Here is a 14,322-nt window from a genome sequence, read left to right on the forward strand (position 1 = left end):
TGGTTCTGCTTAGGTTATTCAACAGTGATTTCATTTATAATGTCACTTTCTTTTTAATGCACCAAATACTTTACTTAATCTATCTACTTAATGTCTCTTCATGACTTCTGTAAGTGTCCTAAGTTTTAGAAGACTGGTGAAGCAGAGAACAGCAATTAAAGAGCAATGCTCTTTAATAACTCAATAAAAACAATCCTATAGACATAAAGATTAACTGAACTGAGCTGCAATAAAATAAGGTCAAATTGAACATTACTAATATACAGTTTGTAATATCATCACCACATCATACCTGTTTATATTTCTGGAGTGGCTTCCTTTCATGCAATTTTTTATCTATATATTTCTTATTTGTTAACGGTATTCCATATTTAGCAGCAGGCTTTGTAATTTTCTGAGCAGACATAATAGAAGCCAAGCTTTGTCCTGAAGCTGGTCTTTTAGCTACATGAGAAAATAATACAAAGAATTATTTTCAGAGTTCTTAGTGTTAAATCTTCAATTTCAAAATTCTTCAACACAGAACTTTTTCATGTTCATAATCACTGACAGTGTTCAGTTTGAGACCCTTCACTAAACATCTCCTTCACTCCTTACCACGTGTCAATGCCTTCATAGTGACTATTTTACACTAAAGCCACTTTCTGAAAGAAGCAAGAAGCGACACTCCTCTAAGATGCTGAAATTTCTCATATAGAAAAAGCACACCCCTAAAACTGATGGTGGATGATGATTGTACACGTCTGTGAATATACTAAAGCACACTGAATCATTGACTTTAAATGGGTAAACTGAATTTTATGTGGGTTACATTTCAATAAAGACGTTAAAAATAAATTTTATAAAGAATTTTCCATATCTTAGAAATTACTCTCAAAATCAGAACATAAACTTCAAGAGCAACTGTTAAACAATAATTCCATCACTATGAGAATTAATATTTGCTTCTTATATAGTCTGAGTAATGCCTGCACCTACAGACCCACTGAAAAACAGGTACTTTAAAAGAATCACTATAGCTTAGGGTCCCAGGAAACGAGTACATTTATGCACTGCTGGTAGGTGTAGAAACTGGTCAAGATGTTCAGAGAACAACGTATATCAAGAACAATGTTTACAGGGGCTCTGTATCAATCTAGAGGGGTGGGATGGGGAGGGAGGTGGGAGGGAGATTTAAGAGGGAGGGGATATCTGTATACCTATGGCTGATTCATGTTGAGGTTTGACAGAAAACAACAAAATTCTGTAAAGCAATTATCCTTCAATTAAAAAATAAATTACAAAAAGGACAATGTTTATTAATTGATGTCAAAAAACTAATCAGAGAACCACAAAAATATATACACATTCAGCATTATATATCAATATTAAACTTTTACTGAAGCCTAGACAGGGTTTAGTCTTAGAACAATGGCAAACTGAAGATAAACTGTTAAGACTAAAGTAATGAAAATGGAAGTCTACACTTCACATTCCTCAAAGAGACTGCTGCTGCTAAGTCGCTTCAGTCGTGTCCGACTCTGCGACCCCATAGACGGCAGCCCACCAGGCTCCCCTGTCCCTGGGATTCTCTGGGCAAGAATACTGGAGCGGGCTGCCGGTTCCTTCTCCAATGCGTGCATGCATGCTAAGTCGCTTCAGTCATGTCCAACTCTGTGCGACCCCACAGATGGCAGCCCACTAGGCTCCCCTGTCCATGGGATTCTCCAGGCAAGAATACTGGAGTGGGTTGCCATTTCCTTCTCCCTCAGAGACTAAAGGAGGTCAAAGAGTCCCAGCTGCATTAAGGAAAGTGAAAGTGAAGTCGCTCAGTCGTGTCCGACTCTTCGAGACCCCATGGACTGCAGCCTACCAGGCTCCTCCGTCCATGGGATTTTCCAGGCAAGAGTACTGGAGTGGGATGCCATTAGGTCTTCCTGAAGTCCTTTCCTCCCTGACTCCTTCTCCCTGCTCAGCCCTACTCCCCACCCAGTCTGCCCTCCACCCCAGGGTTATACCCTGTCTGAGAACCACATGATCGATCTCTGCCAACCACTATGCTTCTTCTTTAGGAGGGGAATGGAGAAAAAAATTTAACTAGGAGTTTACAAGGAAATACTACCATTAAGCTCTGTTCTTCAAAGAATGTTTAACTGCATTAGAAAATGATCAAGATATAATATTGTGAATTAAAAAAAAAAAATCTTTCTTTATAACACAACCCCAATTTCCAATCATTATGCATCTGTTATTGAAATATATATACCAAATAAATGTATTAAGAGTAGGGTAATTTTTATTTCTTTTTGATTTTTATAATGACATATTACTCAATTTAGTGAATGCTTATAAAAATAAAAGCAACATTAGCCATTTGACTGGCAGTTTATATTCACAATTAACATGTGTAGAAGACCTGAGAATAAGTTTTTCTAAACACATACTTCAATTGTAATGTGACAGGAATTAGGAAATGTGAGGAAAAAAATTTTGCCTCTGAGAATTGTAAGCTTCTTTTCGAAGACAGGTACACAGCCACACCACTGGAACCTGGCTGCATATATTAACATAACCACATGCGTGCCAGAAAAGGGGCAAGAGGCACCAAAGCACAAACAGGAGGGGTCCCAGGAGACCACAGGAACAGTACCCTGCACCCCCTAGAGAAGAAGGAGGGCTACTCAGCTCTCATCTGGCTTCTGAGTATTCCCCACTTCAGAGGTGCGCCTCCCAGGAGGAGGAAGCTTCCTGCCAGGAAGGGAGTCCACAAGGGGCTCGACAGCTCCTATGTTAGCACCTTGAGTCACACACTCCTCCAGCCGGCTCCTCCCACTAGGGTACCCCGCTCCACTGCCTGGGAGGCTCACCCACTGGGAAGACCGTGCTGACCCAGGGATTCCTGTCTGTGTGACAAGGAGGCTTTGATGAAGATGTGACTTCTCATGAGACAAGAGCGCCAGGAGGGACATGCTGACCCTGCCTTGTGTCTGTCTCATGAATGTGGTTCCTACTGGGCTGACTGTCAGGATGGCCAGCTTCTGTCGGCTTAGAGGTGTTTAAGAAGAGCTGACATATCTGGCCTTCCCAAGAGCACATTGCCACTCCATGTCCAGCTGTTATGGACTCAAGCTTTATGATATGGAATTCATTTTTATTAATGTATTTATACTCACAATGGAGTAAGACATGCAAAGCATTATGCTTAAAAAACCACAATCTTCAAGTCTTAATAACTTCCATGGATTTCAGAAATCCATCTGAAATCATTCCATGGGGAATAAATGATTTCCCTCTCAAAAAGATATATACATAAACAATATATAACCATGCTGACAATCCAAAAAATACTCCACTGCTGATGTCCCATATTTAAAAGAATAATTATCCTTGCTAAGGTGTCTGACTTCACACCGATTTACTTTTAAAGTATTTTACAATATTAAATATTTCTTAAAGAAAATTATTTTACATAAAGATTTGCACTGGAGCTTCCCTGGTGGTACAGAAGATAAGAATCTGCCTGTCAATGAAGAGGACATGGGTTTTATCTGTGGTCGGGGAAGATTCTACACTCCTCGGGGCAACTAAGCCCATGCTCCACAACTACTGCTGCAACTAAAGCCAGTGAGACCCAGTACAATCAAAACTTAAAAAAAATTAATTAAAAAAAAGTACTTGCACTTAGGGCATTATATAACATTTCATAACAATATTCTCAGAATATAAGCTGAACACTTGAATAAGAAATAAGATTTCAAAACAGAATTCATTTAAATGAAGGCAGATAAAATGGAAACTTTGTTATTAACTCATCACATATAATTAAAAATTTTTAGATTCATTTCCTCTGGATTAGATTTATCATACAACTACCCCAACTTATTTTATCTACAAATATCTCCAATATAACTAGTATCAAACACATACTGTATTTGATTATCACAAACATAGGAAAGGATTCATGTTAAATTCCACTTACCTGGTAGAGGTTGTGCTCCAAACTTGGAAAATGTTTTTAGACAAAATTCTTCTGCAATAAGCTTAAATTGAAAGAGGTGGGGGGAAAGTTAGAAAAGATGTGAAATTTTCAATTAAAAAAATACCTAGCCATTAATCAGAATACATTTTTTTTCTTTTTCAGTCACAATTATGCTGCCAAATAAACTGTACTAAAATCTAAATTGTCCATTCATCAAATTTCTCTTATGTTAATTTCTTCCCAATCTTACCAACTTATTTATCATTTCTCTGGACAAGCTTTCTCCTAGAATTAATCAAATGCAGATATATAGCAGAAAAATCATAAGAAGAACAGAACATTTCTGGTGAAGAATGAAATCTAAGTGGTGGGTACATAACGAGATACCACGTATTTACTAAGCATGTCTGTCAAACACTCTTGTTACTAGTAGCCATCATCTGCCCTCTTTTCTTTCCATGTTACATATTCTATGTATATCAGGCTTGAGTATTTTCTTTTGTTGCTGGCTAGCTGAATTCCTGACTCTTTGGAAAAGACCCTGATGCTGGGAAAAACTGAATGTGGGAGGAGAAGGGGACAACAGAGGATGAGATGGTTGGATGGCATCACGGACTCAAAGGACATGAGTTTGAGTAAACTCCAAGAGTTGGTGGTGGACAGGGAGGTCTGGCGTGCTGCAGTCCATGGGGTCACAAAGAGTTGGACACGACTGAGTGACTGAACTGAACTGAGTTGAATTCCAGTGCTTCAGCCTTGAGACTATCTATTTGTCTGTCCTAACTGTTGGTATGGGAAAAAAGAAACTCAGAGAGATTGACTGAAGTCATTCTTTCTTCGACTGTGTGGATCACAATAAACTGTGGAAAATTCTGAAAGAGATGGGAATACCAGATCACCTGATCTGCCTCTTGAGAAACCTGTATGCAGGTCAGGAAGCAACAGTTAGAACTGGACATGGAACAACAGACTGGTTCCAAATAGGAAAAGGAGTACGTCAAGGCTGTATATTGTCACCCTGCTTATTTAATTTATATGCAGAGTACATCATGAGAAACGCTGGACTGGAAGAAACACAAGCTGGAATCAAGATTGCCGGGAGAAATATCAATAACTTCAGATATGCAGATGACACCACCCTTATGGCAGAAAGTGAAGAGGAACTCAAAAGCCTCTTGATGAAGGTGAAAGTGGAGAGTGAAAAAGTGGGCTTAAACTCAACATTCAGAAAACGAAGATCATGGCATCCGGTCCCATCACTTCATGGGAAATAGATGGAGAAACAGTGGAAACAGTGTTAGACTTTATTTTTCTGGGCTCCAAAATCACTGCAGATGGTGACTGCGGCCATGAAATTAAAAGACGCTTACTCCTTGGAAGGAAAGTTATGACCAACCTAGACAGCATATTCAAAAGCAGAGACATTACTTTGCCAACAAAGATACGTCTAGTCAAGGCTATGGTTTTTCCTGTGGTCATATATGGATGTGAGAGTTGGACTGTGAAGAAGGCTGAGCGCCGAAGAATTGATGCTTTTGAACTGTGGTGTTGGAGAAGACTCTTGAGAGTCCCTTGGACTGCAAGGAGATCCAACCAGTCCATTCTGAAGGAGATCAGCCCTGGGATTTCTTTGGAAGGAATGATGCTAAAGCTGAAACTCCAATACTTTGGCCACCTCATGCGAAGAGTTGACCTATTGGAAAAGACTCTGATGCTGGGAGGGATTGGGGGCAGGAGGAGAAGGGGACGACAGAGGATGAGATGGCTGGATGGCATCACTGACTTGATGCACATGAGGCTGAGTGAACTCCGGGAGTTGGTGATGGACAGGGAGGCCTGGCGTGCTGCAATTCATGGGGTCGCAAAGAGTCAGACACAACTGAGCGACTGAACTGAACTGAACTGATTCTTTCTTCTCCAGTAGCTGTCAAAAACAATAGCACACTGCACCATAAATTTGTGCTTGAAAATGTTATTTGTAACAAAGGAGTCTTGTAAAACACCCACACTTCAGAGGTTGTAGCTATGTCCTATATTAGTGGCCTTTAACCGCCAATTTTTAACTGGCTTTCTTGCTTACTAATGTATTCTCTTGGTAGTAACAGTTAAATCCACATCTCTGTTTCCTTAAGATTATTTGCTCATATGGATATTCCGTTAAAAGTCAGAGGATATATGACACTTCCCTCTCATCTCATGAACATTTAAAGTAATAAAACTATGATTTTGCTAGATATCTGATTCATAGAACAGTTTAACAGTGATCATTTAAATCAACAAAGGTCACACAAGTTATATAAGATAATTCCACTTTCAGGTGACCATGCTGCTGCTGCTAAGTCATTTCAGTCACGTCTGACTCTGTGCGACTCCAGAGACGGCAGCCCACCAGGCTCCCCCGTCCCTGGGATTCTCCAGGCAAGAACACTGGAGTGGGTTGCCACTTCCTTCTCCAATGCATGAAAGTGAAAAGTGAAAGTGAAGTTGCTCAGTCGTGTCCAACTCTTAGTGACCCCATGGACTGCAGCCCACCAGGCTTCTCCGTCCATGAGATTTTCCAGGCAAGAGTACGGGGTACCAATACTAATTGACTTGAGACAGATTTTTGATAAATCATGTTCAATTAAAATTCAACTCAACATGGGGAGGGAGGAGGGAGGAGGGTTCAGGATGGGGAACACATGTATACCTGTGGCGGATTCATTTTGATATATGGCAAAACCAATACAATATTGTATTGTTAAAAAATAAAAATAAAAAATAAAAAAATTCAACTAACAAGTATTTATTATACACCTGTATGCAAGTAGTAGAGGAGGAATCATGAGTCAGCAATCTATTATATATACATATACATGCCCACACACAGTGGTTTGCAATCATCTTCTACTACAGAAAGAGCAATTATAAAGATAATATACTTATATTAGCATAGTAAAGTGATATATTGATAATACTTAACATATATTGGGTATACTGAGTACTTAATAAGTATTATACACTAAGCACTTCACAAGCATTATCATTTTTGACTCTGATTACCACTTCAAGGCATTATTAATTAGATATATTTATAATCCCATTGTTCACAGGTGAGGAAAGGGAGGCAGACAAATGTTGAATAGTCTTACCATTAAAACCCAAGAAGACAGAGAATATAGAAAGATGGATACCAGGGGCCAGGGCAAGGTGGAGGGGAGTTACTGATTAATGGGTATAGACTCAGTTTTCTAAGAGGAAGAGAGACCTGGAAATGGATGAGGTGACAGGTGCACAGAACTATGAACGCATTTAATTGTACACTCAAAACTGGTGATATTAATAATTTTATCTTATATCTATTTTACCAGAATTAAAAAAACAAAACCAGAAAACAAAACAACAGAAACTGAAAAGACAGAGGAATAACTTTGTGATATTTTGACTAAGAAATACATACTTGGTAAGCACTCAGTTTCTGGCACACAGCTCCTAAAATCCTTGAAATTTCCTTAGTGGGAAGCACATAAAGGTGCCTTTTGTTGTTCAAAACAAGCCCTTTTGAGACACACCAAAATTTTGTTAATGAGATGACATTTGGAAAGCACCTAAGGATGGAAGCTGGTTGCCAGGGAAACCAACTCCCTGATTAGAGGGTTAAAAGTTCCAATGTCACTGCCCTCCCCTAACCAGGAGAGGAAAGGAGCTGGAACCAATCACGAAGGACCAAAGATTTACTAATCATGCCTACTAATGAAGACTCCATAAAAAACCAGGGAAAAGGTTCAGAGAGCTTCTGAAATGGCAAACATTCAAGGGGGGACCCCAGTTCCTGCACTTAGGATGACTCCAGACCTCACCATTATGTACCTTTTTTCCTGGCCATTCACCTACATGCTTTATAATAAACTGGTGAGTGGAAGTAAATTTCTCCAAGTCTTGTGAGCTGCTCCAGCAAGCATATGTTTTACTATATGCTTTATAATGAACTGGTGAATGGAAGTAAATTTCTCCGAGTCCTTTGAGTTGTTCCAGCAAGCACATCAATGGAACCAGAGGTAGGGGTCATGGGAACCTGACACATAAACCGGATGGTCAGAAGCACAGGTGACAACCTGCCACTTATGGCTTCTGAAGTGGGGGTGGTCCTGTGAGAGAGACTGAGCCCTTGAATTGTAGGATCTGATGCCACATCTGGGTACATAGGGTCAGGACTGAACTGAATTCTGCCTGATGTATAAAAACTGCTATACACATGGTGACGAGAGGTGTCAGAAGTTATGCAGTGTTAAGAGGAAACAGAGGAGGAATGCAAATGCACAACTGGAAAGCAAACAGGAAGGGGAAGAGTAGCAGGAAAACAGAAAGGAAAGTGACTCCAGCACAGCTGGGAAAGGCACGCACCCCCCAGAGCTGCAAAGAGCTCTCCTCCAAACAAAAGAGGCCACACCCCAGTCAAGCTCCACAACCCTCCTGCTCAATTTAACTACAAAAAAAAAAAAAAACATACCTGAGGGGAGAGAAACTTTTCAATGCGTTTGGCTATAAAACCTTTCTCCAATATGGAGTTGACTGATGGTCTATCCCTAGGATTTCTTTTAAATAACTGAGAGAGTAAACTGCGGAGATCGTAAGAATAATGCAAAGACACGGGTGGAAAAGATCCAGATATTATCTTCAGTACCAGGTTCTTCATATTGCCAGCTTCAAACTAAAATTGAGAAAATAAATGAAACATATGAATCGTAAGTTGAAAATATGAGTATCAACAATGAGAAATAGAGTTTTTCCTATTAACAAACAACAGAACTGCAACCTTCTTTCTAATATTTTAATCAGCACATGCTCTCCAGAGCAAGATTCACTTGGTTATTTACAAACACATTTAAAAGAAAATACCAGTTCTCATGAAATGGTATAACCTGCTCTAAGATTAACTTTTACATATTCAAAAAACTGAAAGATGGAAGACATCATTAATCCCAGCTGTACTAATCAGAGTAAAGGGTTTATAAAAGATAACAATTACCAAGGTGGTAAAACAAGCAAACCTGGTGCTCTTCATTTAAGATCTGCCTTTCTGTGCCCCTGCTGTAGCAACTAGAATAAGAAATTAACTAGAGAACTAAAAGCCTTCGGGGAAAATGAAATAAAATAAAGGTATTAATTAATTTCCTTTTATACATTGCTCATTATTATTATTAAAAATAATTTAAAAATTGTGTGATGCTACCAAAAGCCATATAGAGTCATCAACATGGCAAGTATTCCAAAGGGGAATATAAACCTTATCAATGGAAACATATATTTTAGGATTAAACACAATATAAACTCTAACTGAAGTGGGGGAAAAAAAGGTGGGCAGTTTAAAATCTAAAAGGATTTTAGATTTTGAGAGTAAAATTAAGCTTTTGAGATTTCAGTTAAAATGGTATAGAACAGTTGTACACTTATGTTAAAATAGTATGAAGTAGGCAATGGTAATTATACAAAGTATAAAAGAGTTCTCTTAAATGTTGAGTTCTCCTAGCACATAAAATATGATATTGTTTATTAAGATGTGAGTACAATTCAATCGTCTAGAAATGTCTATGTACCTAAGAAGGAATCCTAAATGCAGAAACAGGTTATTACTCTATTTCTTCACTACAGTGAAATTTCGCTTATCTCTCAAATGATAAGCTCTTCATAAAATAAAGATTAATGATTTACTGAGCTTCATGTGTCCACTTAAGGGTAAATAACTCCAAAATACAGAAGCAACAGTGACAGAACAATGCAAATGAAAAGACTTTTTAAAATAGGTTTAGGGAATTCCCTGACAGGTCCAGTGGTTATGACTCTGCATTCACAGCCATGAGCCAGCGTTCAATTCCGTGGTCAGAAACTAAGATTCCATAGTGGCAAGGTGCAGCCAAAAAAAAAAAAAAACCAAATAAATAAAAATACATAAGATTTAGACCTAAATCACTATATGTCACAGAAAAACTGACCAATTTTTTAAAATGTAGATCTAATATCTACCACGTCATAGCACTTTGGCAGTCTATGCTCTTTTCCTTAAGAAAAATAAAATCTTAAGGTAATACAATGGGAGACAATGCAACCATGAAAAAACACAGCAAAAAAAAAAAAAATTCAAATAACATCAGGCAATAAAGATAGGCTAGAAAATTGCTTATACAACACAACAAAACTTATGAAGGAAAAAAAACAAAAATGGAACTCATTTTATAAATTATTCTAGAAGAAAGTTGGGAAAGAAACAATTTACAAGCAGACATTACTGACTAGAGCAATCACTTCTGATATTTATTCACTTCCTTAGGGTTTTATTTATTCCCTTAAGTTTTCTGTAATAAAAATGTGTTACTATTTAATCAGTAGAGGAAGCATTTTTAAAAAGCAAGATTTTAATATGGAAAATGATTAAAACTGAACCTACTTAAAACAAGAACTTCCCCTTTTTGGTAAATTATGTGCCACCTAAAAAGTAAAAATTTTAAAATATTCTGAATTAAAGACTACTTGCATCAGTAAAATCACCTCTCCCTAAATATGCTGAAAACTGTTCTTTAGATAATTTCAATTCTAAAGTCAAATAATTTGGATGTTTTGAGAAAAATTACTAAAATGAAATTAATAGTCTGTTAAGCCAAAATATCAAATTCATTATGCAAGTTTAACATTTAAAAGATAGCAGATTTGTCTTTAGAAATACTTTTCTAGAATGAAGTATGATATATGATATTATAACAACATATATAACCATGCATATGTGATATATGCACACATGTTAAGGGAAAACTGATTTACATTTACACCTCAGAAAATACTGAGAACTTTACAAACCAACAGAGAAGAGTAATTCCTAGTACAAGTGGGTCATCTGATAGATGGCAAATGAGTTTTTTTAAACAAATATTATAGGGTTTTTTTTACATAATTTGTAAAATATTTCACAAACTTCTACTTACTGCATGTTTAAGTGTGCACATCTCATAAAGGACACACCCCAGAGCCCAAATATCACTAGAAAACAGAAAAATGAGAGATCTCCAAGAATCAGAAATTACTTTAAAAGATTTTCACTTTAAGAAGACAAAGCAGCTTGAAAATATTTTGCAAAAATACAGGTTCCATAAAACGTGTTCTTTCAAACTTAAAATTTCAACCATAACTAATGACAAAAGCAGTTATCCCAGATTAGAAAAGTAAGTTGCCTAAATAATTACTTTAAGTATCATTAACAAAACAATATTTAAACAAAATCAGTAAATTTCAGATGTTTCAGTTTTCTTATTTTGCAAAAAATCAAAATGCTTTATTTAATCATTTGCAAAATACAATTTCTTAAATATTATAAAGTAAAATACTGCTTTAATGAAGAAAATATTCATTTACTAAAAGTAAATCTGAAACAAATCTGTGACAACCAACTAAAAAATATTAAAGAGTAAATACATTAATTTATTTTCTAATTTCAAGACTTAGTTACAGTATCATCTTTATCCACAGTCTCTTCTGCTTTTTTATCTTAAATAAACAGATATTTTTATAACTAAAAGACTATTTCTATTTTTAAGAGAGAAAAAAAAAAAAAAAAACCCTCACAATTCAGAGCCACAAGTCAAAAAAACCAAAAACCACTGCTCTTGGAAGTTGAATGTACTGGAAAAGAATAAAGCCCATTATTGAAATCCTAAAGTTATCTACCCAATCTCTCACAAAAATCTACAAAGTCAAAATGTAACCCCAAAATCTGTTTAATTTTAAGATTTCACTAAAATAAAAAAGTAAATGTAAAAAGGCTTTAGTAACTTGAACATGTTATAAACTAAAAGCTATAAATAAAAACATTAATGCTGCTGCTGCTGCTGCTAAGTCACTTCAGTCGTGTCCGACTCTGTGCGACCCCATACACAGCAACCCACCAGGCTCCCCGTCCCTGGGATTCTCCAGGCAAGAACACTGGAGTGGGTTGCCACTTCCTTCTCCAATGTATGAAAGTGAAAAGTGAAAGGGAAGTCGCTCAGTCATGTCCGACTCTTAGCGACCCCATGGACTGCAGCCTACCAGGCTCCTCCGCCCATGGGATTTTCCAGGCAAGAGTACTGGAGTGGGGTGCCATTGCCTTCTCCGAAAAACATTAATGATCTTATTAATAAAATTCTTTAAGAAACATCTGGGAAAATATGAATTTACAAGCATAATTAATGATGTTTATCCACTACAGTTTTAAAGCATTTTTTTCATAAAATCAATTTTATATAAAATTCTCCAAGGAATGATTAAATCCATTTCAAATTTAAAGACTAATATTTTCATAACTGAATCACCCAAAAGACACTGAAACAGCATTAACATGTAAAATTACTTTAGCTCAAAGAAAATGCTGCTCTCCTTTAGAATATCCACTAGTAAAACACTCCATGGACTTGACTGATCATCGTAACTGATTTAAATACATTGCTCAGATGATGCTCTCATCCCTTCTGCTCAGGTCTGAAATACAGTTTCCCTACCCTCAAAAGAAAAGGGGGGCGGGGTGGATAGCAATCCTGAATACATGCATTATTGCCAGTCACCACCTCCTTTTAGCCTTGTAGGGTGCTTTCAAAACTAAGGTGAATGTTTCTGGGTTGGGATTTTTAAATGTGTGTGTGAGAGAAAAGAAAAGGTAACTGGAATTCAGTGGCAGAATTCGTCTTCCTGACACACACACTATTCAATCTGTTAGCCATACTATGACTCAGTGATTAGGCATTTGGACTTGGGAGTCAGATGCCTGGGACTATAAAGTCACATCACCTCTCTCTGCATTTGTTTTCCTTCTAAGGAAAGAAGGAATGACAAATACCTACAACTCACAAGGCTACTGTGAAGATAAAAAGAGTTAATATATACAGTGCATTTAAAACAGTATCTGGTATATAGCAAGTGTTCAATAAATATCAATTATTGTAATTCAATAGGAGGTAACTATTATGAAAAGAAAGACAAAGAAAGCACTGTTTCCCATTATAACTTAGATAAGAAAATAATTCTTTCTATAGTTCCTTCAGCAAGAGAGTGAAATAGCTTCTTTACAATTCCCCTCATTATACATTAAAAAAGTATATATACATATGAATACATACATATGTGGACATATGTCCCTTAATGATTTTAGAATAATATTCTGAAACCTAATATAGTATAACAACGAAAGATTTAAAGAAAATATTATACAACATGAAATAAGTATCATTTTAAATACCTTTTATTATTATAAGGTTTATTTTCACAGATTTCAGGTGACAAGTAGTATGGGGTCCCTATGCAAGTTCGAGCCAGCTCTACAGTACTAGAACAAAAAGAGAATTATTGGAGAAACTTAAGATACTTAAAGATATTATAAATTATCACAAGTATACCACCATGGATTAAAACTTCACTGAAGACATTGTATCAAACCAAAATTTACCTATTAAGAACTCTAGCGATTCCAAAATCTCCAAGTTGTATTGTTCCATCTCTGGTTAAAAATATGTTCTGTAAAAGAGATGGAAAAAAAAACAGAAATATTGTTACAGTCCAGTCTTTGCCCAAGACAATGCTGACCCAATGTCTGAATCTACTTAGAAGTTAGTAGTGACAGAAAAAACATACCTGTGATTTTATGTCTCGATGAAGAATTTTTCTATCATGTACATGTTTTAGGGCCAAACATATCTGTACAAACCAGTCCAAAATCTAGGGGGGATAAATCAGATTATTTCTTTAAAAGTTTATATTTCACATTAGTCTTTCCTTGTTCATTAAAAGAACTCAGGAATATCTGGGGAAGAGAGGATCTAAATCCTTAAAAAAAAAAAGTTATAATTTTTAATTTCATCATAATTAATGTCATTTACATCAGGTAGATATTCAAATCAACAGTCACATTACATGCAGTACACACACTCCATTTAAATGTAAGAACTGCTCCTAAAGCATATTTTATAAATCAGAATTAATATGGAAAGAAATTTTCAGAGAAGAATGAAAAATGGAAATACTTTATATTTTAGGATAGTATGATGGTGAGTGACTTTCCTTTGTTGTTAAATATACCACTTTTCTACAAAAGTAAAAATCACGAGAGGGAAAAAAATCAAGCTGGACTACTGGAAGACATGTCTGACTTCTTTCTCACCCTACATTCATCACATATGAATACACACTCTGCAGCTGGCCACTTGAAAGTAAAAAAGCTGTATTTCTACCTCGCTTCTAACACCAAAAAAAACAAAAAAAGAAAATCCAAGTAGATGGCACTTTTAAAAATGAAAAAATTAAAGTACAAAGTGAGGAAGAAAACAGAGGCTGATTTTCTATAATATCTTTGACTGACACAGGACTCT

The 14,322-nt window shown here is 36.4% G+C and overlaps 1 protein-coding gene across 4 annotated transcripts in view; it reads right to left on the minus strand.

Moving 5' to 3' along the window:
- Nucleotides 1–14,322, minus strand: part of NEK1 (NIMA related kinase 1) — a 133,845-nt gene that overhangs the window by 106,362 nt on the left and 13,161 nt on the right. For all 4 annotated transcript variants that reach the window (XM_027548929.1, XM_027548930.1, XM_027548931.1 and 1 more), the window contains exons 5-11: nt 13,589–13,672; nt 13,404–13,471; nt 13,197–13,283; nt 10,915–10,969; nt 8,448–8,648; nt 3,959–4,019; nt 293–444 (exon numbers count right to left, since the gene is read on the minus strand). In XM_027548929.1, coding sequence (XP_027404730.1) covers nt 293–444; nt 3,959–4,019; nt 8,448–8,648; nt 10,915–10,969; nt 13,197–13,283; nt 13,404–13,471; nt 13,589–13,672 — 708 coding nt within the window. The remainder of the gene's footprint in view (nt 1–292; nt 445–3,958; nt 4,020–8,447; nt 8,649–10,914; nt 10,970–13,196; nt 13,284–13,403; nt 13,472–13,588; nt 13,673–14,322) is intronic.

The sequence above is a fragment of the Bos indicus x Bos taurus genome, chromosome 8 (genome assembly GCF_003369695.1).
Source record: "Bos indicus x Bos taurus breed Angus x Brahman F1 hybrid chromosome 8, Bos_hybrid_MaternalHap_v2.0, whole genome shotgun sequence".
Classification (NCBI taxonomy): Eukaryota; Metazoa; Chordata; class Mammalia; order Artiodactyla; family Bovidae; genus Bos; species Bos indicus x Bos taurus.